We start from the raw sequence: 22,640 nt of genomic DNA, 5'->3' as shown, positions 1-22,640 counted from the left end.
ACAAGGACTAGGTTAGTTATAAATATGAGTTTTACTATAACAAGTTTGTGTCAACGCTTCTGGTTTTAGAAAACATGTTTCGCTTTTTATAAAGCATCTTCAGTTCTTATTTAAATTATTTTATTTGAAGCGTTGGCACAATTTGAAGCGTGGACACAAAGTTGTTATAGTTTTGAAATTGAAGGTTAACTTGTGTCACGCGAAAGATGTGTTGCTGGTCAGGTGGATTTCATGAAGTAAAAACATTTTATTGCTTATGAATATGAGATGATAACTTGCAATTTATTATTTAACTATTAACACCATTTTTGTAAAATACCTCCTCTTGGTCGTTACTTGGAAACGGGAGGTAGATTTACCGATGTTAATTTGGATTTGGTCGGGCGATTACCCCAGTGTGATGGTTATTCTTATTTGTTAACTTGTGTTTGTCGTTGGACTAAATGGTTTGAAGCAATTCCATTGAAAAACATTGCAGTTGCTACTTGCCAACGCTTTCATTATTCATTTGGTCAGTAGGTTCGGTGTTCCTAGTCGCATTAGTTCCGATAGAAGAACACAATTTTAAAAGCACAGGAATTCCCGAATAATTGGTACCCAAACCTTGGAGTGGTTCTTTTAGGTCTAAGAGCAACAGTCAAATCAGACATGGGGGACAGTCCAGCAGAACTTGTTTACGGTACAACGTTAAGATTGCCCAACGAGTTCGTTGAAGCTTCTGGCCATAACATTTCGAAGTCGGATTACGCTAATCAATTATCACAATTCATGTCTACTTTCAGATTCTCACCACCAGTAACACATTCACCAATTAACTCACATCTCGACCCAGAATTAGCTACTTGTTCACATGTTTTTGTAAAAGTAAACGCAAATTAAGGCCCATTATACGGACATTATGATGGTCCATTTAAATTTTGGAAATACACGAAAAGTATTTTGTTTTGGCCATGTGGGGTCGCAATATTTCTGTGACTATTGACAGATTAAAAGTTTGTTATTTACCTACACATGAATCTGCCACCGATTAATTTCGGTAGAATCAACGTTTGCTGTCAAGTTATAACTTCAACCAAAGATTTCGTTATGTGCAGTTTTGATGAACCGAATGACTTTATCGAATACCCAGGGAATTCGAAAATATCTGCTTACTTTACCAGAAGAAGCAGAAGGATTCCAAACAGATCTAGAGACTCGTCACGCGCTCGCGTCATTGAGACACTGTTAAATATCTCTGCGAGGCATTTACAGTTGCAAACAGCGCGCAAGATGGTTCTGCAGTGAACCAAATGATTTCGGCCGGCTGCTACGACTGAAACTAAGTCTGCTTGCGTGTTCTTGCTGTTGATACTAAATTGGACGTCGTGAGCAGACTTCCAGCAGGGTGTCAGAAAACTTGTGGGAGCTCTGCATCTTTCCGTATGGCGTTCCAATGTTTACGATCAGAAAACAGGCGTGGTGGTCAGAACGAAATTTTGAAAAGGGGAAATGTCACAAAGACCACTGTTATCAGCCTGTTCTGCTTGGTCGTACCGACGACATAATATTCTTCAAAGTTAAAAAAATCATTGCTCCTGGATGGGACAGTGCACAGCAAGGATTAGTTGCGCCTGCTGGGAGAACCACAAAAGATAAGATACTCAAACAATACATTTTTCTGCAAAATCCAATTGCATTTTTTGTGGCTTTTTTACCCCAAACAATGTCCAACAGGTTGGAATCAAATGGCCCCAAGGGTGAAAAATGCACCAGTCCGGCTATTGGCCAGAATGCGTAGATGAGGGATGGATCTTTCATAATACCACAAATTACTGGATCCTTCAAGTTCCTGTTTTCCACAAAAACGTTGTCATTTGTTTTGATTGGTATTTCTACCCCAAGATATTTTATTACGTTGTCAGGCCATGATAGACCTTCATTTCCCATCGGTTTAAAACGTTCATTACTTTTCGTCCCCTAAAATCTTATTTAAAATAGTCCTATACAGCTCTACCACGCGGCTGTAATTTAAAAAATCTTTTAGCTCACGGCTTTCAAAACTGATTGCCGTGCAGCGGGCCACATATATCATTGCCATATTTGTACTATTTCATGAAGTACGCCCCTCTGACAATTTGTCAGTGTTTTATTGTAAATAATTGTTGCAATATGTCAAACGGGAGGGGTGATGGAAAATTTTAACTTGTTAAATAACAAAATATTTGGGAATGCCAAATTTAGCTTCAACACCTGGATTATATTTAACATAGTCCTCTATAAGCTTTGACTGATGGAGCTGTCAAATTTAAAAATCAATACATTGACAATGACTTAATGAATAACTCTTTTAAGTCGGTTCTAACGTCAGCTTTGAAAAGTAACACGACAGAAAACCTTGTTTTTCATAGATAACTTCATTGAAGCTCAAAGATCCCAGTTGTTAGTATTTCACAGTGTCAGGATTTAATTTATTACTGTTATACAATAAGATCGCCTCGTTTTACAAAGCAAGTGCAAAAGCAAGTTTTTAAGTAAAAATTCTCACTAATCGTTTGAAAAAAAGCTATAGACGACGTTGAAAGGTTAAAAAATACATAAATCGATATGCTTGAATTTATATTTACAGTTCCCCTTCTACGGGTCCGCAACACCTTTATCTTGGCTGTTTGGCAACAACTTGATTTGTAATTACGGGAGTGGTTCAACTCGGTACTGCATTTCTTTCGCTAAAAATTCACTAATTCGGATTTTTCTTCTTCCGTCATGTTTGGGTATTGCATGAGACATTTGTCGTCTGGATAATTGCCATAAAACCATTCGGATATGGAAGGAATGGTCTGGGGTGGATGGTTTTCAACAACCACTCGGCGACACAGGCGACACGCTTCTTGCTTGTACCCTCTCACATTATCATCAGGAGGAATGGATTCTAAAGGTGTTTCGCGCCATTTGTGATACTCCAAGTATTTGTCGTCGTGATTGTTTAAATACCTTATGTAGTCAACTAATTTTTGTGGAGTTTCAAAGTCTTCCGCGTGTATATATGAGTTTTTGGGAGCAACTGCTTCCACATCGGCTTTGGTCGGACCCCAGACTATGGGAACCAAACCAGCTTCAAGGCCATTCCTCCAAAACTTCTCTGTGAGGTATTCTGGGCAATGAAGTGAGTTTTCAAACGATAGATAAAATTTATAATCTTGGACTTTTGCTACAAGCTTAGATTTGTCCCTCGTTTCAAAACACTCTCCAAATTTATCCAACTTCAGTCCAGCCTCTTGTAATTTTCTTGCGTATTGCATGCGCCAGACTGCTCCATACAATCGGTCACAGTTACTAACAACCCATACAGCGACCTTATTTTTTGATCTTACAAGAGTCTTTAGATTTCCCGTAAAGTTATGTCTTATTGAATCTTCAACAGCACGCCGAATGGTATTAAAATGAGAGTGAATGTCCGATTTTCTAAAAAATGTCCAAGTTAGGTTGAAGATTGGATCATAACGCTTGTCTTTCATAGGTTCAATCAAATGAGTCAGCTTGGCTGGTGTTTCTTTACTCCAAAACACATAATGCTGCTCTGGAATCCTGCAACAAGCAAAGTGTTTTTCAAACAATATTCACATTGCAGTTTCCAAGAAGCGTTCGTAGCAAAAAAGATTTGACCATTTAAAGGTCTCTTAGCGCAATTGGGAGACATTTTATAATAACGTAAATTAAAATCAATGTTTTTCCATATATTTGCATGAAAATTACCTCGGTATTGTTTTATGAAAAGCATCATTATCAATTATTATGAATCTGCAGAAATTAACTTAAAGCTTCTTTCTAATAAAATACACAACTTTGTTTTCTTATAGCAGTGGCCAAACTACACAGCATGGATGTAAATATAAAGCTAATTTCGCGATCGAAAACATGGGGAACGATTATTGTTGACAAGCTTAAAAATATCTCAAATTAATGAAGAAAAATCCTATAAAGTCTTCCCACATTCAATTGGTATATACGGGTTTTTGTTATAGAATAAATACATTCGTCAAAATGAGTATGATGCTACATTTTGAATAAAATTATTGCCACTGGCCTAATACTTGATTTGTGGATTTCGGCACTTGTTCCTAAGAGTTTAAATTCGTTTTTGCGTTCATACCTTCATGGGAAACCATTACGTTATATTGAGTACAAATCTACCTTGTTTTAGGGTCTGGAATATCCATCTCTCGCAGCATTGCATGGCTGATGAAAAGAACAACGGCCAAACTGTTCTGCAGAGTGGAACGATTGGTGGTCACTGTGCACCCGCCACAATGCTTTGGAACTGTAAACTCCAACGCTCGTTTCCAATTTGCCATGAGATAACCTGGCCCTTGCCATATTAAGATGTTGGGCCGTTTCTTCAGTGCTTCGAGCCTCATGGTTGAGGAAAGCTGCTTGTCTAAATTTGCTGGGGTGGTTTTCAGTTGCATATATTGCATGCGCTGGATCTGAATGTATGTTATGGTATGTGAGAAAAGCATCCCATGGTCAATATATAGGATTTTTGTCATCGGTTACAAAATTCGGCAGGCTAATCTTTTTTAAATCAGTGGCAAACCTTGACATACAACAAGAAACTAATTAGTTTTGCATAGAAAAGTTTGAAATAGTATAGTACATGTTGGTGCTGCAATTGTGTCCTGTGATAGAGATACGTTTAAACTTGTATACAAGTCCAAAGGGAATAAATTCAAAACAAACATTAAATGCAAGTTCAAAATATAACATAGTCCTACATAACATGTACAAACCTTGTTAGTTTGAGGAAAGACATTTCCTAACGGTTTATCGTAATTTCGCTGAAGCATCTGGGTCCAGGGCAGAAACGTATCGATAAAGCAAACAACCACAATTGACACGGTTATCAGATAAACAGTTTTACGAACAAACCCCCGTGTCCGCGATGTATGGTTAATTGACCTCATCGTCGATACGACACGAAAACCACGTATTCTACACATTCAACTTCTGTAGATTTATGCAAACGTCCAATCAGTAACCGCCCGTACAACACACTTGCTGTTGGAACATCATGCTGCGGTAGCCTTGGTAATAAGTTGTAGAACTAGCTAAATGCCCCCAGGCGCATTGCTACTCACGAATATACGGTATGTCCACATCCAATAAGTATTATATAAAAGCTTATTTTTTCTTCAGACTGGCGGGCGCACCTTATAAAATTCTGACAAAGAACATTCCATGACTATAACTGGGAAGTCAAGTTAAACTAATTTTTATCTTGAAAAATTAAACTAATCATTGTGCCTCAAGCAACTTCCATCTGTAGTTGCCTGTTCGATATATATTTATAAACCTAAAAACATGTTTCTAGGTATTATACCAACCTAAAATACGTTTCTAGTGGCTTAAATTTGCTATACATAATGTGAAAATTAAGGATTCAAAGTTCACTCCTGCATAAACTTGCGTAGGGATTGATAACGGATTCGAACATCGCATAAACTACAAATGCCCGAGGCAAGACGTACGTGCGTTAAAGTAAGAGTGACCACGTAGCGCATTTAATCCGGTCTGGCGAGACGTAGTTTTAAGTAGAGAGATATAAACATACGTTGCCTTGTGCATGTACGTGGACAAAAAGCGTTCAATGCATCGCGACCGAACTAACCTGTTTTGGAGGGAAATATAGCATGACAAAACATCATTGTTTCGAACATATCTGTCCGATCAAGCTTAAAAGGTAGAAAAGCGCAAAAATCATAAAATCACATAGGAGCCAATACTATGTTTTATGTAAGCTACAGACAGATGGACACTGCTTTGACCTTATTCATAACATTGGTCCCATACTGCTTATATTTATGATTTACTGCGACAAGGGGCCTAACAGCACTGCTGGTTTAGCTTTGCTTGGCCATATATTGTTTCCACTTTGTTTTCTCCTGATGGTTACATGCAGGTTGGTGGACAATGGATTACGATCTCATTGAAATAGATTATTTATTGCAATACACGGCAAAATATGTGTTTCGTTACGCCAACGGTCGGCAATTCACGGTCAGTAGCATCCGTGCGGCTTTTTTATTCCTTCATATTAAATCCAAAGAGGTGCAAAGTTTATTTGAAAAAAAACGAAAAAGTGAACAAATATCCAACATTTTACACTTTTGGAGCGCTTTATGGAGCGATCACATTTTGTAGAAGTGTCAATAAAATCGATCCAAAACGTATGCTGGTGATTTATATTTTCTTTCGTGCGTGCATTGGCGGCACTGGGTATGTTTTCTTTGCAAACGAGTTTAAATGACTATTTGGGTCGTGAATGTTAACGATCTCCGGACTACGCCTTGAGTCATTGTATAGTAACAACTTTGTTCTGGCCAACTCACGAGCAACTATTTTTCGTTAAAAGTTCACTAATTCGGATTTTTCTTCTTTCGTCATGTTTGGGGATGACATGAGACATTTGTCGTCTGGATAATTGCCATAAAACCATTCGGATATGGAAGGAATAGTCTGGAGTGGATGGTTTTCAACAACCACTCGTCGACACAGGCGACACGCTTCTTGCTTGTACCCTCTCGTATTATCATCAAGAGGAATGGATTCTAAAGGTGTTTCGCGCCATTTGTGATACTCCAAGTATTTGTCGTCGTGATTGTTTAAATACCTTATGTATTCAACTAATTTTTGTGGGGTTTCAAAGTCTTCCGCGTGTATATATGAGTTTTTGGGAGCAACTGCTTCCACATCAGCTTTGGTCGGACCCCAGACTATGGGAACCAGACCAGCTTCAAGGCCATTTCTCCAAAACTTCTCCGTGAGGTATTCTGGGCAATGAAGTGAGTTTTCAAACGATAGATAAAATTTATAATCTTGAACTTTTGCTACAAGCTTAGATTCGTCCCTCATTTTAAAACACTCTCCAAATTTATCCAACTTTAGTCCAGCCTCTTGTAATTTTCTTGCATATTGCATGCGCCAGACTGCTCCATACAATCGGTCACAGTTACTAACAACCCATACAGCAACCTTAGTTTTTGATCTTACAAGAGTCTTTAGATTTCCCGTAAAGTTTTGTCTTATTGAGGCCTCAACAGCACGCCGAAGGGTACCGAAATGTGAGCGTATGTCCGATTTACTGAAAAACATCCAAGTTAGGTTGAAGATTGGATCAAAACGCTTGTCTTTCACAAGTTCTTTGAAACGTGTAAGCTTGGCTGGAGTTTCTTTGCTCCAAAACACGTAATGCTGCTCTGGAATCCTGCGGTAAGTATAGAAAATTTGCAGCAACTGCACAGTTTCAACGTGTTAGCAAAACCATTAATCCAAAACAACACAACTAGAATATAAGAAACGAACTACTCATGGAGATGTACAATGATTGACTACCGCAACCATAAGTTCTTTTTTTAAAAACTTTTTTTTTGTTGCAGGTTTGCAGCTTACCTCGTTTTAGGGTCGGGTATAGCCATTTTTCGCAACATTGCGTGGCCACTAAAGAGAACAACAGCCAAACTTTCTTGTAGAGTGGAACGATTGGTGGTCACTATGCACCCGCCACAATTCTCTGGAACTGTAAACTCCAACGTTTGTTTCCAATTTGCCATGAGATAACCTGGCCCTTGCCATATTAAAATGTTGGGCCGTTTCTTCAATGTTTCGAGCCTCGTGTCTGAATTTCGTTGAACTTTGAAAGTGTTTTTTAGTTGAAGATTTTGCTTGCGCTGGATCTAAATGTATGTTTTGAGGGGTGGTTAAAAACGCATCGACTTTCAGTTGCACATACATCGTATGTCAAATACATGATGTTTTTTGTAATAGGCGTAAAGTACAGACAATTATTTTCAACTAGTTTCGCCTGCGCATCGAAATCACATGATGAAAATCAAACAACCCCAACAAAAGTACCAGTAAATGTTGCACAAAATAATTATATTGTTTGCGCCCAAACAAATTTACCACCATCCCCTTAAGAATCGCAAGTTAAGTTGTCGTAGGTAATAATAAAAAAAATTAGCTCTTTTATGATATAGTTTCCACATGAAACAAATACACACACTTTGTTGGATTGAGAATAAACGTCCAACTTGTCGTGTTTGAATATAAGCCGTTGGGTCCAGGGCAGAAACGTATCGATGAAGAAAACAACCACAATTGACACGGTTATCAGGTAAATGGTTTTACGTGCCAATCTTGTTGTCTGGTTAATCGACTTCATCGCCGATAAAACATCCAAACCACATATTCTACCGAAACGTTTCCTGGAGAATCATACAAACGCTCGTAAAATCATTCTAAAGGTAACCTCCCACGCGACATTCACCCTGCTGCACATAGTTGTGGCGGATTCTGCAAAACGTTTTTTATTTACTAAATGCCCTCAGGCGCATTGCGACAATTTATTTTACCATCACCAATTCATCACATTTTTTCTGCAAAAATGTTCATTAGATTGGGGTGCGCACAGTAGGCACTGTCAACTACTTACGAATTGAGATTACAATGATATATAAATTATAACAAAACCTGATTATTTTAAATCGTGAACTACGGTACCAAAAGAAGTACCCAAAGCCTTAAAAGACGTCAAACAACAGCTGCCTTATCCACTAAATAGGGGTCAAGTAAAGAGCTTTTCATTGATCTACATTAACTAGTTAAAATTTTAGGGTCTACTGAATGCTAAACCTCAACAAAAATGTTGAAAGGGTTGAACACGAATACTAACTTGGCATGAACTACAAACGCTCGAGGCAAAACGTACGTACTTTCTTTCAAAGTGAAGTGACCACTTAGCGAATTAAATTCGTCTCTTTTCAAATATGTTTTGAGGAAGTTGATGTAAGATTATGTCAGGCTGAATTCTGTAGGAAAAGCTGTACTATTATTTGGTCGGAGAATCGTCGACAGTATATATATATATAGTGTAACGCAGTAATATTACATGCAACGGCATGATAGGCAGGATCGACCCACTGCGCAGGTCCTTGCTTGGCGATCACAGCTATCGTATCGCGATCATTATCGGATACGGTGGTAGAGATCCCCTACGTATATGTGAAGGTTGCCTGGCAAGTTGTGCGCTTGCGCACCAGTGTACCTTGGCCACAGTATACCACGCAAAACCACTGAGCTCCTGTAGCTCAGTTGGTAGAGCGTTGGGCCTGGTTAGCCCAGGGTCGTGAGTTCAAACCTGACCGGGAGCTTGATTTTTTAAATCTCGCTCCGACTTGTCAGGAAAAAGTGGCTGATCCAGCTAGGCTGTATTGCCCGGGCTGCCAAGCCTGAAAACCTTATATATGGTGTAGTTACAATATTTAAAAAATATATTTTCGTCGCTGTTTATCGTATGAAGCTACGACCCTCAAAATTCTAATTTTGTTTAGTATAGATTTTTTCCTAATCCCATTGTTAATGTTTTCAAATAAGAAAAGCACCAATTGTTTTCATTCAAACTAAAAATTCAACCGCACCTGCATAAAACTGGCCATATGGGCTGTGGTTTTGAAACCTGACTACAGATTTATAAATGCAATTTAACACATATGAATATATAAATAGGATTCGCAAATCTTTGAACACAAAATCAAACTTATTACAGCACGGCACCGGTTTTTATTGCAATGATCACAGTTTGACATGTTCACATACTGTTATTACTGAAGCTTACATGAAGAAAAATGTCACGTTTGCTGTACAGAATCATCGGTTTCAAAATACAACCAACCTAAAATCAGAAGTGAGGCGGAAAGAATTGTTGAATATTCCTCAAACCACTTTTGTTTCAATAAAAAGACAGATGGCAAAAACCAAAATTCGGTCGTGTCGGTTGCAACGTCAGCATCAAAACTAAGATTTCATATATATTTGCGAAAATCAGGTAAAGTGAGGAAAGAATTCACAACAAAACACAAGTGTTGTTCCACACCCGGGTTCCTTCACATAAAAAATGGATTAAACACTGAACTTAGTAATATGTGCCATGTTTCCATAAGACAAGAAGCTAGTTTGTTTATAAGAAAAAAACCCACGGTCTATTGCGTCGGTTTTCTAATGTATTATTGATAACGTGTCCATGTCCAAGTGAAATAAAATCGATCAAGCGAATAAAACAAACGTTATCGAGGCAACGACTCAGAGATCCCATTAACTACTTGTTAGTATTTCACAGTGTCAGGATTTAATTCATCACTGATTATGGCAGATATCGTCTCGTTTTACCAGGCGAATATTTCAGCAATATTTTCGTCCCTGACGGGCAGTGCTCTCCGCTACAGGCAACACCAACTTCAGCCATAACATGTTGAAAACACATGTTATTTCAATATTGAAGCTCAGCTCGCTACGCAACTAAAGCCGGTGCAAATTATGTAAGTGACTGAAGTTAACAGTGACAAACTTGTGACTTGGATCTAATGCGAGGAACTAGCGCCACCGTGCGGTCCAGTCCATACGTTTGCTACACGGCATTCCATAAAGTAACAGAGGAAGAGGTCAACAAAACGCGGAAAAAAATAAAATCGAACTGGTCCATACATAAATCACAGTATGTGAACCACACCATTATACTGAGAAACGTTTGACAAGAAATTTGTGCATTCACAAACCTACTGGAAACTTACACACTTCAACCCACAGAAATCTAACAATAACCTATGCTGATCTACCAGTTGACAAAAAAAGCAATGTGGAACCTATCATCACTACGCTAAATAAATAAACGCCACAAAAACCAATTCAGGTTAATTCGACTCCGATTCCCCATTTGTTGTTGCAGCGAGCGCCTCCTGGTGTTCGTCGTTCGTCCACTCGCTGACTGCTTCGTCAAAAATTTCAACAGATGAGAGAAAATGTCGACCAGAGTAACCTCCAACCACGTAGAGATTTCCGTTCAACTGCAGACGAAAGAAAAGTTTCAGATCTCATTTTGTGCCTTATCCACCACCTTTTTCTGAAGTGGGAAAAACTCGAATAGAAATTAATAAAGCGGGGAATTGTTTTATTGTTGTAACATCTATCAAGAGCTATCTATGCATTTACCAACTTGGATGTTACAATGAACATTTTCAGTTAAACTACTTCCCGCTACGAAATAACAACAAACAATTTTTCGCTTCGTGTTCACAAATGCTCATTACTGCAATAGATTAATTTAATATTGCACACGGGTAAAAATTGGACGGCTAGATCATCCGAAACTAACTATGTAACAAGCAATACCTCATTTTACAAACACGAATATTGTATAAAGCTTGTATGCTATGTGTCGGTAGGATATACGTAGTAAATTACAATGGTGGTAATCTCATTTCAAACAGTTTTATCCGTGATGTACATGCGTTAAATGCAATAGCACGACATTAACCCAGTCACGAAAAACCTTTTAAAAAATACGAGTTGAACGCACGTTCAAGGTTATTGGTAGGTCAGGCGAAGATTTAAAACAACACGTTCGCAAAACCAATGTGAAGTAACTTTTGTTATTGGGTAATATACACCACCCGAGCGACATCAAAGCACGCCACTCTGTTTTGTGAGAAACGAGATCGCGTTGCGTTGTAAACAGTGTATTGTTTTGGTGTTGATTTCGTATCGTTTGCGACGCATATGTGATAATTTGATCGTGCTGCACTGTTAAAACAATAACGCGATAAACAGGTTTTCGCGTAATATTCCATGGGCATGTTTCGCAAGTTTACTGAGAATGTTGAAAACCAAGTTATCCTAAATTTCGTACTTGGAAGATTCCGTTTGGTTTTACAAGTTCTCGAGGACTAACATTTTCCATCGATAACAAGGCCGTTTTGGCTTTCCTATTATGCTTGTCGACGGGCAGCACAAAACTACAGAAAACTACTATACATTAAAATGTTTGTTTGATCCTAAATCACTTTCTAGAGTTGATCAATCTGACACAAATGCGACAGTAGCCAGCTAAGCACTTGACAACAAAAATGTCAATCAAAATCGGATAAGTGTGCGGTGTAGACAGATCCCTTTTACTTAGTTAGGGGTAGAACTTACACTAGAACAAATACTTGAAGGCCGGGGTTAGCGACGAGGTGAAGAGACTTCCACCGACACTCGTCATTGTCAACGGGAGACTTTGAAATTTAAAAATAGTTTTGCGAGAGGATCTCGTTACCACTCTGCGGTCGCCGGTCAAAAGTCGTCGTTTCGAGTTTTTTTTTAAGTACTCGGAATAAACTCTCGCAATGGAAAACACAACTGTATAGATTTTGGAGTTTGTAACGAAGCCCATTTAATTGAATCCAATTAAAATCGTAAAAGTTTATTTGCCCAAACACGCCATGGACTAACTCATATCTGTTACCCCAAAGTGGCTAATCTTTACATGTAATAGTGGCACAGAATGTCCAGTAAATTAAGTCCTTCGGTCTTCAGCCTAAACGCATATTTCAAGCAATAGCATTTGGGTATATTTTAGAAACAAAGAAGCCTCACTTTTATATTTAAATTGTACCAGATGCCAGACAACAGCAGTGAAATATTAAGTTTTCGACGATAGCAACGCAAATCGGTGGACGGTGCGATGTTATCATGCCAACGTGTTTGCGATGGGCGGTGAATTCAAACGTAAACAACGGCAACAAACAAGCAACAAGTTCTTACCGACGCGAGACCCGCGTTGTTGCGGGGAAGGTTCAGCGAGGCAGTCACGTGACACCAAACGTCACCTTCGTCAGGTGAAAATCGCTCAGCCGAGACGAGAAAAGAGTGTCCGTCGAATCCACCCAAGCAGTACAAAGCTCCTGCGCAAAAAATACAAATCTGCCGACATTTTTGAAGTCGTGAGTAAAGTTACTGATGCATGACTTCGGGCGCATGGGAAAAACTATTTTTAACTAATTTTTACAGAGAACTTTCGTCCTATACAATGCACGTATAAAAAAACAAGCAAAAATGGCCAGTTTTACTTATTAAACACAAATTTGTCTGTCATTTCCAACAGATGCATGTAAAATATCAATGACAAAATTAACATAGTTTGACCAATAGCACATTGCACATTTTGCACATTTTTCATGAACGTTTTCTTCAAACATCGTGAGGATGTTGTTGTGGTGGTGAGCAGCACGCACAACAATATTCCGGTATGCCACAGCTGTTTTTAATAGTTTTCCTTCACAAATGAATCAAGGCATCCAATTACTGTCTACGTGCGCGTCTGCACTCCCGGGGATGCGAATCCCATGGGACGAACGAAGTTCGCATGCACAAATTATCTGCCATATACTTTCTGACGTTTTCCGAGCCAAACAATAAGAGATTAGTCTTCTGTTACAGACGGAAGAGCAAAAATCGATGCGAGGAGATTTCAATTTAGTGGCAACGATTTAATTTAATTGAGGTTGGAAAAATAATGTTAGCAGCTGACATTCCTACACTCCAGTAACGATTTTCCGTCTCTCATTTCTAGTTTTTTCATTGAATTTTAATGCCGTTGACGTCCCGTTATGTTTTTTAACCAATTACTAAACGCCATTCTCTACAAACCATGTGGAAATTGTGTTATATTATCTAATTTTTAATAGATCACTAAAAATTATAGCGGGAAGCCAACAGCAATTACCACTAAAAACATATTTAATGCTTTGGTTGAAAACGAAAACATGAACATGGCAAATCCATAAATGCTGCTGTTTTCTGTTTATTTCACTAGAATCTACAAACATTGTAATTTACTTTTTCATTATATTGTGAACAATACGTCGCTCGCGAACTCTTCAAAGGAAAAAGGCATGACAAGATAAAGTTCCAGAAAAAACAACATACCATTATGGGAAATCATCCCAAGTCCCCTTCTCGGAACCATCAAGTTGGCGCCCGCCGTCCAATTCTTGGCTGCAGGGTCATATCTCTCAGTGGAGGAGAGACACGACCATCCGTCACTCCCACCCGCAGCGTACAGAAATCCACCCAACGCTGCCACGCCCAACGAACTCCGACCTGAAGGAAGTAGGAGGTTGAATAGAACGTTATTGACGAGCCTAAATGTTGTTGGTAATTGCGCTGGTGCCGTTGCGATTAAAAGAGCATAATTTTTGGGCCAAAGTTAATGACACGAGATAAATGCGCTTAATTAAAGCAGTTCCTTTGTCCCTTTAGCTATCTTTGACATAATATAAACCAACAACTTCCATATATTAAAATCCCAACAAAGCGATCTTTAGACAGCTCAGATGGATTATTGTTAATTTTTCAACTTCCATTGTTAATTTTTAAAGGGACAGTAGTGGCTAATGTATACTGACAGCAACAAATGGTGTCGGATTACTAAAGCATATTTGGCAAAAACAATAGACTTCATCACTATAGAAACAGCAAATCTAGTCACACGAGCTAATGGTCAAAAACCACGAGGACAATGCACGGAAGTACAGCCAGGTTATAGTGATGAAGTAAGAAGGAAGTAAACCAACTATTTGGAGTTCTACGAAAGTAAGGGTCAAACTGATACGGGGAAAATACAAGCGGTTAGCTTAGATAGTTACAACACGCGTTACCTGTGTGTAGGGAACTCGTGTAATCCCATTCGTCTTTCTCGGGGTCGTACACCTGACATATTTTGATTCCCGCGACTCCTGTACTTTGCTGCACGCCACCAATGCAGTACAATAAACCGTTCAGCACCCCAACCTACAAGGTCAACTATTAATTTTAGGCAAACACAATAGTAACAGGAACATATGTTATGCTTCTATATTGTTGGATCGTATTTCATGTGGAAGTTAGATTGACGCAAAGTGTTTTTGGTTATGAGGTGAAAGCAACATACACAGCCGTACTTTGGCAATATTGGACGCTACACATGTGTAACTTTCACGCAAGCGCACCCGAGAGTTAACAAAACAGATTTCTCGTGAATACAATAAATTACAACCACGTGTGTCTTGAAAACTTCGAAAGAGGTTCTGAGAAGTAGCGTTTTATCGATTTCGACTTCCGTTCACAACAGTTTAAACGAACCTCTAGAAGAGCCCGACAACAACATTTAAGTGGATCGATGGAGCCGTGCCCCTTGTCGAGGCACTTCGAACGTGACCTACATCGGGATAGACGATTTACTCAATTACAACTAAACCAAACAAGGCCTGCACGCTCCATTACCAACTGCTATCTACTAGACATCTGTATTTTGCAAACTACGCATTTTGCCCTATCGCAAGTCCTACAGGTCACTTTGCATTCCAGCGGGCCAGATATGGTCTTATATTGTGCACTTATTAGAGGCTCACGAAGCTTTGCGTGTCGGCTTAACGAGCGCTTAATCTGATATAAACTTCCACGGCTTTATCTGCGGTTGGAACACCGACGTCAAATATTCACCCCTGACTCCGAGCAGCGCGTCAAAAGTTGAGCCACGTGACTCCATACGTCACGCAAGGGATCATATCTCTCCACTGAGATTTGGTTTTGGGATCCAGACGAGCCGCCCACGGCGTAGAGTTGGTTGTTCAGAACGGCCGCAGAGAAGCGAGCTCTTCTCTCATGGAGTCGACACACCCCACTCCAACGACTCGAGCTCGGGTCAAAGCATTCGACTGAGTCGAGACATTCCGACTGGTTGAAGCCGCCTACAAAACAAATCATTTTCGTACTGCATACCAATGGGAACACTTTTCTTGAGTTATTTTGCAGTTCTTGAAAGAAATTGACAATCCGAACTGGAACTGATATTAATTTACAATTCTTATACATGCACTTGCGCATGCTATATGAAACCGAAAATCCAGCTATAACATGTCTGACCTACTAGAAAACACGAGGATCAAGGGTTGTGATTCCCTTGGTCCTCTGAACCATGTAAGTTATTCCGGTCCAAAGTGTTGCAACGAGAGTAGTTAACTTACCTGCAGCGTAGATCTTCCCATTGAGAACAGCTACACCAGCAGCACATCGTGCTTGAGCAAGGGAAGACAGGTGACTGACAGAACCAACTGATGACGTACACGATGCCGATGTGGAACTGACAGCCGAGTTGCTATGGTGACTGCTTGAATCATGTGATCCGCTGTGAAATTGAAAGACGTGAAGATGACAACTGTAGTGCTTCTGTTTTATCGGATAATTAATAAATTCTACAGCGAATCCGTTTCTTGGTTTTGCGGTGTAAGTTATTATTATTATTATTTCCATACAAGCAACTAAATGCGCTAGTGGCTGTGTTTGGAGCAAATAAAATTGAAATTCTTTACCAAAAAAATGAAAGCTTTATACATGCACAAACACTATACCAGCATGGTTAAGTAACAAACAAAAGACCAGTTAACTTTATACTTCAGACATGGCGGGTGAAATAGGTTTTTACAGTGTGCGGAACAACTAAAGTCGATCGTTGTGTTTACGCCGTGCACACAAAGCAAAAGTCAATACTTTCACACACTTTTGCAGGTCGCCAGGTGGCGGCAGGTGGATGGTGAGAGTGCACAGGACGTCACCCACGCAGCAAAGTGCGGTCATGTGATCTGTACATGGAAATAAACAACTAAGGACCTACCGTCCCTCAGAAAATTTATGTAAATCACAACACCGCTTTACAGTAACTGCTTCAACGCTCCGATGACGCTGATTTGGCAAATATCACGACCAGTTTTTCTGGTGATAGGTTTCAAAACATTACAAAAGTATTATGCCTTTGCAATAGTTTAACTGCAAAATATTTTTTCGGTAAGATGACCTATTTAATTTCGTTTTCGGACACACAGCAAAGTGTAACATAATCGGTGGTTGGTTAAATATCAATTCCAGTCTGGTTATGTGAGGAGCAAGTTTTCGATCTAGGAGTGAATCGATTGGTTTCTCGAGTCGCTATTAAATTGTCTGACAGCCTTGAGATTAGCGCCCGTACTGACGGTTTGGAAATTTTGTTATCGACCCAAGCTGCTGTGGTGCGCCTTCGCAATGTCACTGTCATGGTGGGTTCCCTAGCCTTGTTGCTTGTACCCGTCCAGCAGGCCTGAAGTTTATATAAACCCACCCAAATTTTGTTTCACCCCAGGTGGCATAGTTAATTCACCAATTAAATTTTAACGTACTGTCGGGTGCCATTGTATAGTTGACATTGTTGAACAGTTGTAAAGAATCAACTGTGCCAGTAGAAAACTCCACACAAGGGTAAGTAAACAGTTAACGCTTTTCACAAATGGTGGCGCACGCTATGACGTCTAAGGCTTAGGTAGGAACAACTGCACTCAACGCAAGTAATTAAAGTTAGTGGGGCAGGAAATTTGGATCAAAGCTACGCTTACGTGAAGGCGTAAATTGCAATTACGCGCTGCTAATGGATCAATACCTCTATACGTTAACGTCGTTTACGTACTATAAACGGAAGGCAAAGGCAACGCGCATATACACTTCGGGGTAAACCTGATGTCTGGTTGTAGGCGATGATTTTCCATTCGCCTTCCAGATTGCTTTTTAAATGTTTCGGGGCTTCTTCCGATTCGGAGGATGTGAGAGAATCCATAGATGAGGAACGCGAGAGTCGCGTACTGTGCGTCGTCACATGGCGACCTGCGTGAGACGTCACAAAAATGGTACTTCCCGTTAAACAGCCTATCCTTTTTGGAGGTAGTACCAAGGTAATTACGATTCGCATTTGTCAAGCGTCAATTCACTGTCACAAGTCGCACACTTCCATGTAATATAACCATGAAACAAATTAAAAACGTTTGTTCTGTTCTTACCATTAACATCGTGCCATCCTTTATCTGAATCCAACGAGAATTTGCGGCCGGCACCTCCGTTGTATGAATTAGCAGTATTATACAAATCCTCTGACGTGATTCTCTGCACCTGCGCGGAGCAACTACGTTAAACTGTGGTAAGATATAATTTCACAATAAATGTAGCCATAAAGGGAGCAGTAGTTCAAAAAATCACAACCTATTGAACATTTAGTATGGACGAGTAACCAGTAACTAAGTTCGTACACATATAGAGAAATAGTCTTCCTAAGACTGATACTGCACGTGTAATAATTTAAAATATAGACGAGTAACTGTAACTTGAAACAACGCAAAACTTTTCAGTGATGTCGCGTGTGAAACGTGATGCGCTGGTAGAGTGTTATGGTAGCAGGGGGACGTAGTACAATACGCGAAGGTCACTCCACTCTCACATAGAAGGTATGGGGAAAACGCAAAATCAATCACCGCACATTGCGTTGGGCACAACAGCCATCCGACACCTTCCATTGAAGTTTCAGTTACCAACATGGTATTAAAAACAATACAAGTAAGAATATATGACAAGACTTTTAGTCAGTGGAAAATCACATGAAAAAACCATTAAGTTTCTGCTTTGATGAAGCATTGAATTTTTTTTTGTCAATATTATAGGAGTTTTAATTGTGTTATGTTGGTTAGTTTAATAAATTTGTTTTAAATTGCACATTCCCAGCATGTCCAATGGTACAGGTTGGCCTTGAATTCAAGCATGTAATTCTTGATTGAAAAGTAATCTGGTAAATTCAATGGATTGACAAACACTGCAAAAGCAATTACATGCCTGGGCATAAGCCAGGACTATCTCAATCATTAAGTACAGAATTTAATCTGTAAAGAGCAAGGTACTGATTGCAAATACAGATTAAAACGCAATTCAGACCCAGCAAGGGGTTGTTAAATTATTGATTAATTTCGACACTGCAGAAATGTAACCAATGTGTATCATGCATATTTGGAATTTAATCAAACCTGTTCTGTTAAATCTTCCAGATATGCCCCCCCACGTAGTTGAATGTTGTCATAAATCCAAGATATTGCTGAAGAACACAGAGCTGATCCATCGCGCCAATTTAATGCCAACAAGCCAATAAGATGAGTACTGGATAATAAGGAAATTTCCATCTGTGGAGGAAATTATGAAAATCAAATCAAAACATTAAAAAGGACTATTGAAACATGTGCGGAAGATAGTTATTTGATATTTTATATATGCAAGTATTCAGAAACTAACCTTTATTCTTGGAAGACCAAAGAAGTCATTACTCGTAACAACTGTTTCAAAATGCTCTTCAATAAAAGTATCAACAACGTTTTTCAGTTCCACATCTGCAACACTTGAGGCAAGTCTGTTTAAAATTTACAAATGTCAATGATAAAATAATTACAATCCGGTGTTTAGTATAGATATACCTTCTAATGGAGACACATTCATCAACACAAAGTTCTGAAACCATGTGTCTCCTGCAAACTGGTGTAACTCTATCAATTCGTAGGTGGCAACAAGCCTTGTAAACAGCCATTACAAGATTTGATGGGACTGACAACCTACACAAACAAAGCAGAAAAGTTTACCAATGCAAAACCATACAATAGTCACAACAAATAAAGAATTTACTTGGATGTGTACATGTAGTCAATTAAAATTTCAACAGCTTCTGGCACCCAGCTATGTTGGGCATAGTTTAAAGGAATCCTGGCAACTGGTCCACACTCTTGTTCACCTCCACAAAGCTCATTGTAGATGGCCTTAGACATGGCACCAACTATTACTCTATGGCAATACAATTCTTTTCCGCCAACCTTTACCAAATAAAAATAGATGCATAATACTGTCTGGTGCACACAATATAAAAAAAACACAACAATATTGTATTCAGTTCCCCTCAGACAGAGTTCTACAGCAAACAATAATAGTTGTTGATTTAGGAGGAATATTTTAACAATGTAACAATTTTGTATGGAGAGGCTATATTTAGCTTACGTAAACAAAACAAATACAAAACAAACATCTACAAAATGAATTACAGCCTAGTTACATTTTTCTACTTTATAGCATTTACAAACCTGAATAACTAAATCACAGAATTGTTTGCTTTTGCGAAAAACATTCATATGATGAATTGTTTCCTCTTGATTCTGTGGATCATTCCACTCCAATACACTTGCAACCCATGATCTTTTGTTGTACATCTTTCTCGTTGCTGCCTCTGTAACACCTAATAAGATAATGTATTTTCAAGATACTTTTTTAACAAAAATAACTATGGCCTATCAACATGGACATCACACATTAAAGTCCAAGTACATTTGAAAAACAATGATGAAATATCAAAGCAATTGCACATCTACCATCATCAAAATCAGAGTCTTCATCACTTTCACTTGAAGACACAATCTTGCGATGAAGATATCCTCTGGAGGATGTTTCCATATCAGATGAGTTTACACTAACATTGTCAGAAGTCAAGTCTCCATTCACACAATTTTTTCCATTGCAAACTTCGTTTGTCAAGGTCTGGTCACCCTTGCCATTTACATGACCATTAATATCTTCTACATAGCATTTGCCAATAGTCTGGGTTGCCCCATCAGACTTTTTAAGACTTAAACACTTGTTTGTGTCGCCATTGCACAAAGGTCCATTTGTCATGTCGGAATTGGAATCAGGAAAGTCCAGGTTTGTATTGGCTTCACTTAAAGGTGGTAGTGATTCTACATTTACAAAATTCTCCATGGTTTTCAAGAAAAATGCTGACAAGTCAGAGTTTTGTGGCTTGCAAAACGTGTTGTATACTAAAGTTTACGTTTACCAAACAAAAGTATTGTCCCGTACAAACTCTGATACATGACATTCCGCACAACAGAATCGCTCCAGACCAGAAGCATGCTTTCTGCTGTTTCTGATGAAATGCTAATGCTGCAATTATAGGTCTACTGAGACAAATCAAATTATAAAAAATCGGTTACTATTGCTAAAAGAAAGCACTCAGGGCATTAGTAAAGTATGGTCTTTATCCCAGTAGAACATGCCAGCAAAACGTGCTAGCTTAGGTGTTCACAAACACTATAAGCTCTTACTTTCCCCCTCTACTGACCAACTGGGCAAACGCTCCTCACGTGCTGCCATGCACGCGTCAAAACATGATGACGAGAAACCGGGAAAATGTCTGGCCTCTCCTTTTTTCTTTTGTGAAAAAAGGTTAGTGTTGCGTGCGTTTCTTCGTTCGTCACAGTAGGCCAGTTAAAAAATGTCGAAAAATGGGGTGTTGCTCTTGCTTAGCCAGAGCGAACATTTGCTGTGAAAAATATCCACTGGCATTCTACTGCATATAGTTTGTTTAAGATTGTCTTCGCGTCAGCAATACACCTCGCTCGAATTTACTTGCCGTGTTGCAGACAAGTAAACGGAGATTGCGAAACTTGTTGGCAATTATTATCAGCAATTGCATCACCTAAGGCAACAAACGCACCAAATACAAGACCACATATGGCTGTTAGGTTTCAAATAACGTTCTTCTTATCACACAATTTTGTGCAGTGCAAAAAACAGTACTGTTGCATAATTGTAAATACCAAAAGCTACATTTCACATTTTGAAATATATCCGAACAAGGCAAATTTGACTGAAATCCAGAATTTTTAAACTGACGCATATGTTCTTTTTGTGTGAAATTGGCCGTTTCCGTACAGTTGTTCAAAATGTGATTGGCGGTGCAAAAATCTTTATTGAAGTAGGGATGTTTATGGTTGTCGATAAATTGTTGCCGCTATATAGGCTACTGCTAAAATCGCAAGTATATTGCTTTAATAGGTAGGCGTAATTATCAGCAAGATAGTTGCAAATCCTACTATTTGGTAAGGGCTAACTCTGCTCTCCTATACTTTACCCTTGCCGTTTAACGATTTATGTTGTTTGCTGTTTCTTGCAGATTACTTTAAGAATTAGCCTATATGCCATACAGGTAAGAATGTTGCTTTATTATAGTACACTAGCCTACTGTGTTTTGATTTTACTTGAACAAAGCAGGAAATAGTCTCATTGGTTACTTGAGACAAAATTTTAAAATATCTTTGGACCCTAAGCATTTAAAAAAAAAAAGACAATCTGTGAAATCAATAAACCTTTCAGGTTTAAAAAAATGTTTAGCATCAACCTCTCCTACTATCATGCCAAAATTGACCTTGAACACTAGCTTTATTGCCTTTATAGCCTACAAGCCTATATGCAGGTACCTATTTACCTAGGTTGGAAGGACATATTTGTACTTTGTAAGACACAGTATGACAAGTTTGAGTATAGACTTCAGTCTGTATATAGAGGTACGAGCAGGTGTAGGCATATAAGCATACCCTGCAGTAGGCCTGTGTTAGTTACACACAAGAACGCAAACTTTGATAAAGAGATTAATTTCAAACATTAAAAATTGTACCTAGGCTACTTAGGCTATGTAGCCTACTTATCCGCATTATGATTGCGAGACAGTGTAATACGAAATATTGCCCAAACGTGACCCAAGCCCTTTAAATGCCTAAAAACTATTAAAGTTTCTTTAAAACAGCGAAACCAGACAATCTAAAATATATCGATCACAGCTGAAAGTTGGTGTTGATACGGTTTTGCAAGTATCAAGCTGTTTTGCTCTTTTTTGAAGCATAAACGTTAAAGTTTAAGTGTCGGAATTCAACATTTATCAATGTATAACAGAGCTTTGACATTAGTATATAGCCTAAAGTTGTTAGCAATCAAGCAAAACTGAAAATATTATGACGCTACAACCAACTACTCACACAAAGCTCATTAGCGCTTACAGGTGTCAACATCTTTGGGCGCATTCTGTATACCAGGGTCGGCAACCTACAAACTGAGGGCCGCATCCTAAAACCCACCACCTGACTTACTGAGTGTCA

The 22,640-nt window shown here is 38.9% G+C and overlaps 3 protein-coding genes across 3 annotated transcripts; all 3 read right to left on the bottom strand.

Moving 5' to 3' along the window:
* Positions 1-2,444: 2,444 nt before the first annotated feature.
* LOC145914388 (3-galactosyl-N-acetylglucosaminide 4-alpha-L-fucosyltransferase FUT3-like) lies at positions 2,445-5,059 on the bottom strand. Its single transcript, XM_083002217.1, has 3 exons — positions 4,767-5,059; positions 4,171-4,463; positions 2,445-3,564 (listed from the first exon to the last, which is right to left on the bottom strand). The coding sequence occupies exons 1-3, from the start codon at positions 4,974-4,976 to the stop codon at positions 2,706-2,708; spliced, it is 1,362 nt and encodes a 453-aa protein (XP_082858343.1). The 5' UTR covers positions 4,977-5,059; the 3' UTR covers positions 2,445-2,705.
* Positions 5,060-6,381: 1,322 nt separating this feature from the next.
* On the bottom strand, positions 6,382-8,105 carry LOC145914494 (3-galactosyl-N-acetylglucosaminide 4-alpha-L-fucosyltransferase FUT3-like; the record flags this gene model as incomplete). Its single annotated transcript, XM_083002319.1, has 3 exons — positions 6,382-7,240; positions 7,426-7,709; positions 8,037-8,105. Coding segments are annotated over 3 exons (1,212 nt in total), but the record flags the coding sequence as incomplete, so codon positions are not given.
* A 1,472-nt stretch (positions 8,106-9,577) lies between these two features.
* On the bottom strand, positions 9,578-20,833 carry LOC145913044 (uncharacterized). Its single transcript, XM_083000559.1, has 15 exons — positions 20,082-20,833; positions 19,797-19,948; positions 19,348-19,532; positions 19,143-19,277; positions 18,964-19,078; positions 18,702-18,854; positions 17,691-17,799; positions 17,371-17,517; positions 16,388-16,469; positions 15,855-16,015; positions 15,331-15,578; positions 14,508-14,640; positions 13,777-13,950; positions 12,613-12,752; positions 9,578-10,874 (listed from the first exon to the last, which is right to left on the bottom strand). The coding sequence occupies exons 1-15, from the start codon at positions 20,464-20,466 to the stop codon at positions 10,722-10,724; spliced, it is 2,472 nt and encodes an 823-aa protein (XP_082856685.1). The 5' UTR covers positions 20,467-20,833; the 3' UTR covers positions 9,578-10,721.
* Positions 20,834-22,640: the final 1,807 nt, after the last annotated feature.

This window comes from Ascidia mentula, chromosome 9 (assembly GCF_947561715.1).
Source record: "Ascidia mentula chromosome 9, kaAscMent1.1, whole genome shotgun sequence".
Lineage (NCBI taxonomy): Eukaryota > Metazoa > Chordata > Ascidiacea > Phlebobranchia > Ascidiidae > Ascidia > Ascidia mentula.
Note: the sequence above shows the minus strand (reverse complement) of the source record. Positions and strands in the feature narration are given on the sequence as shown.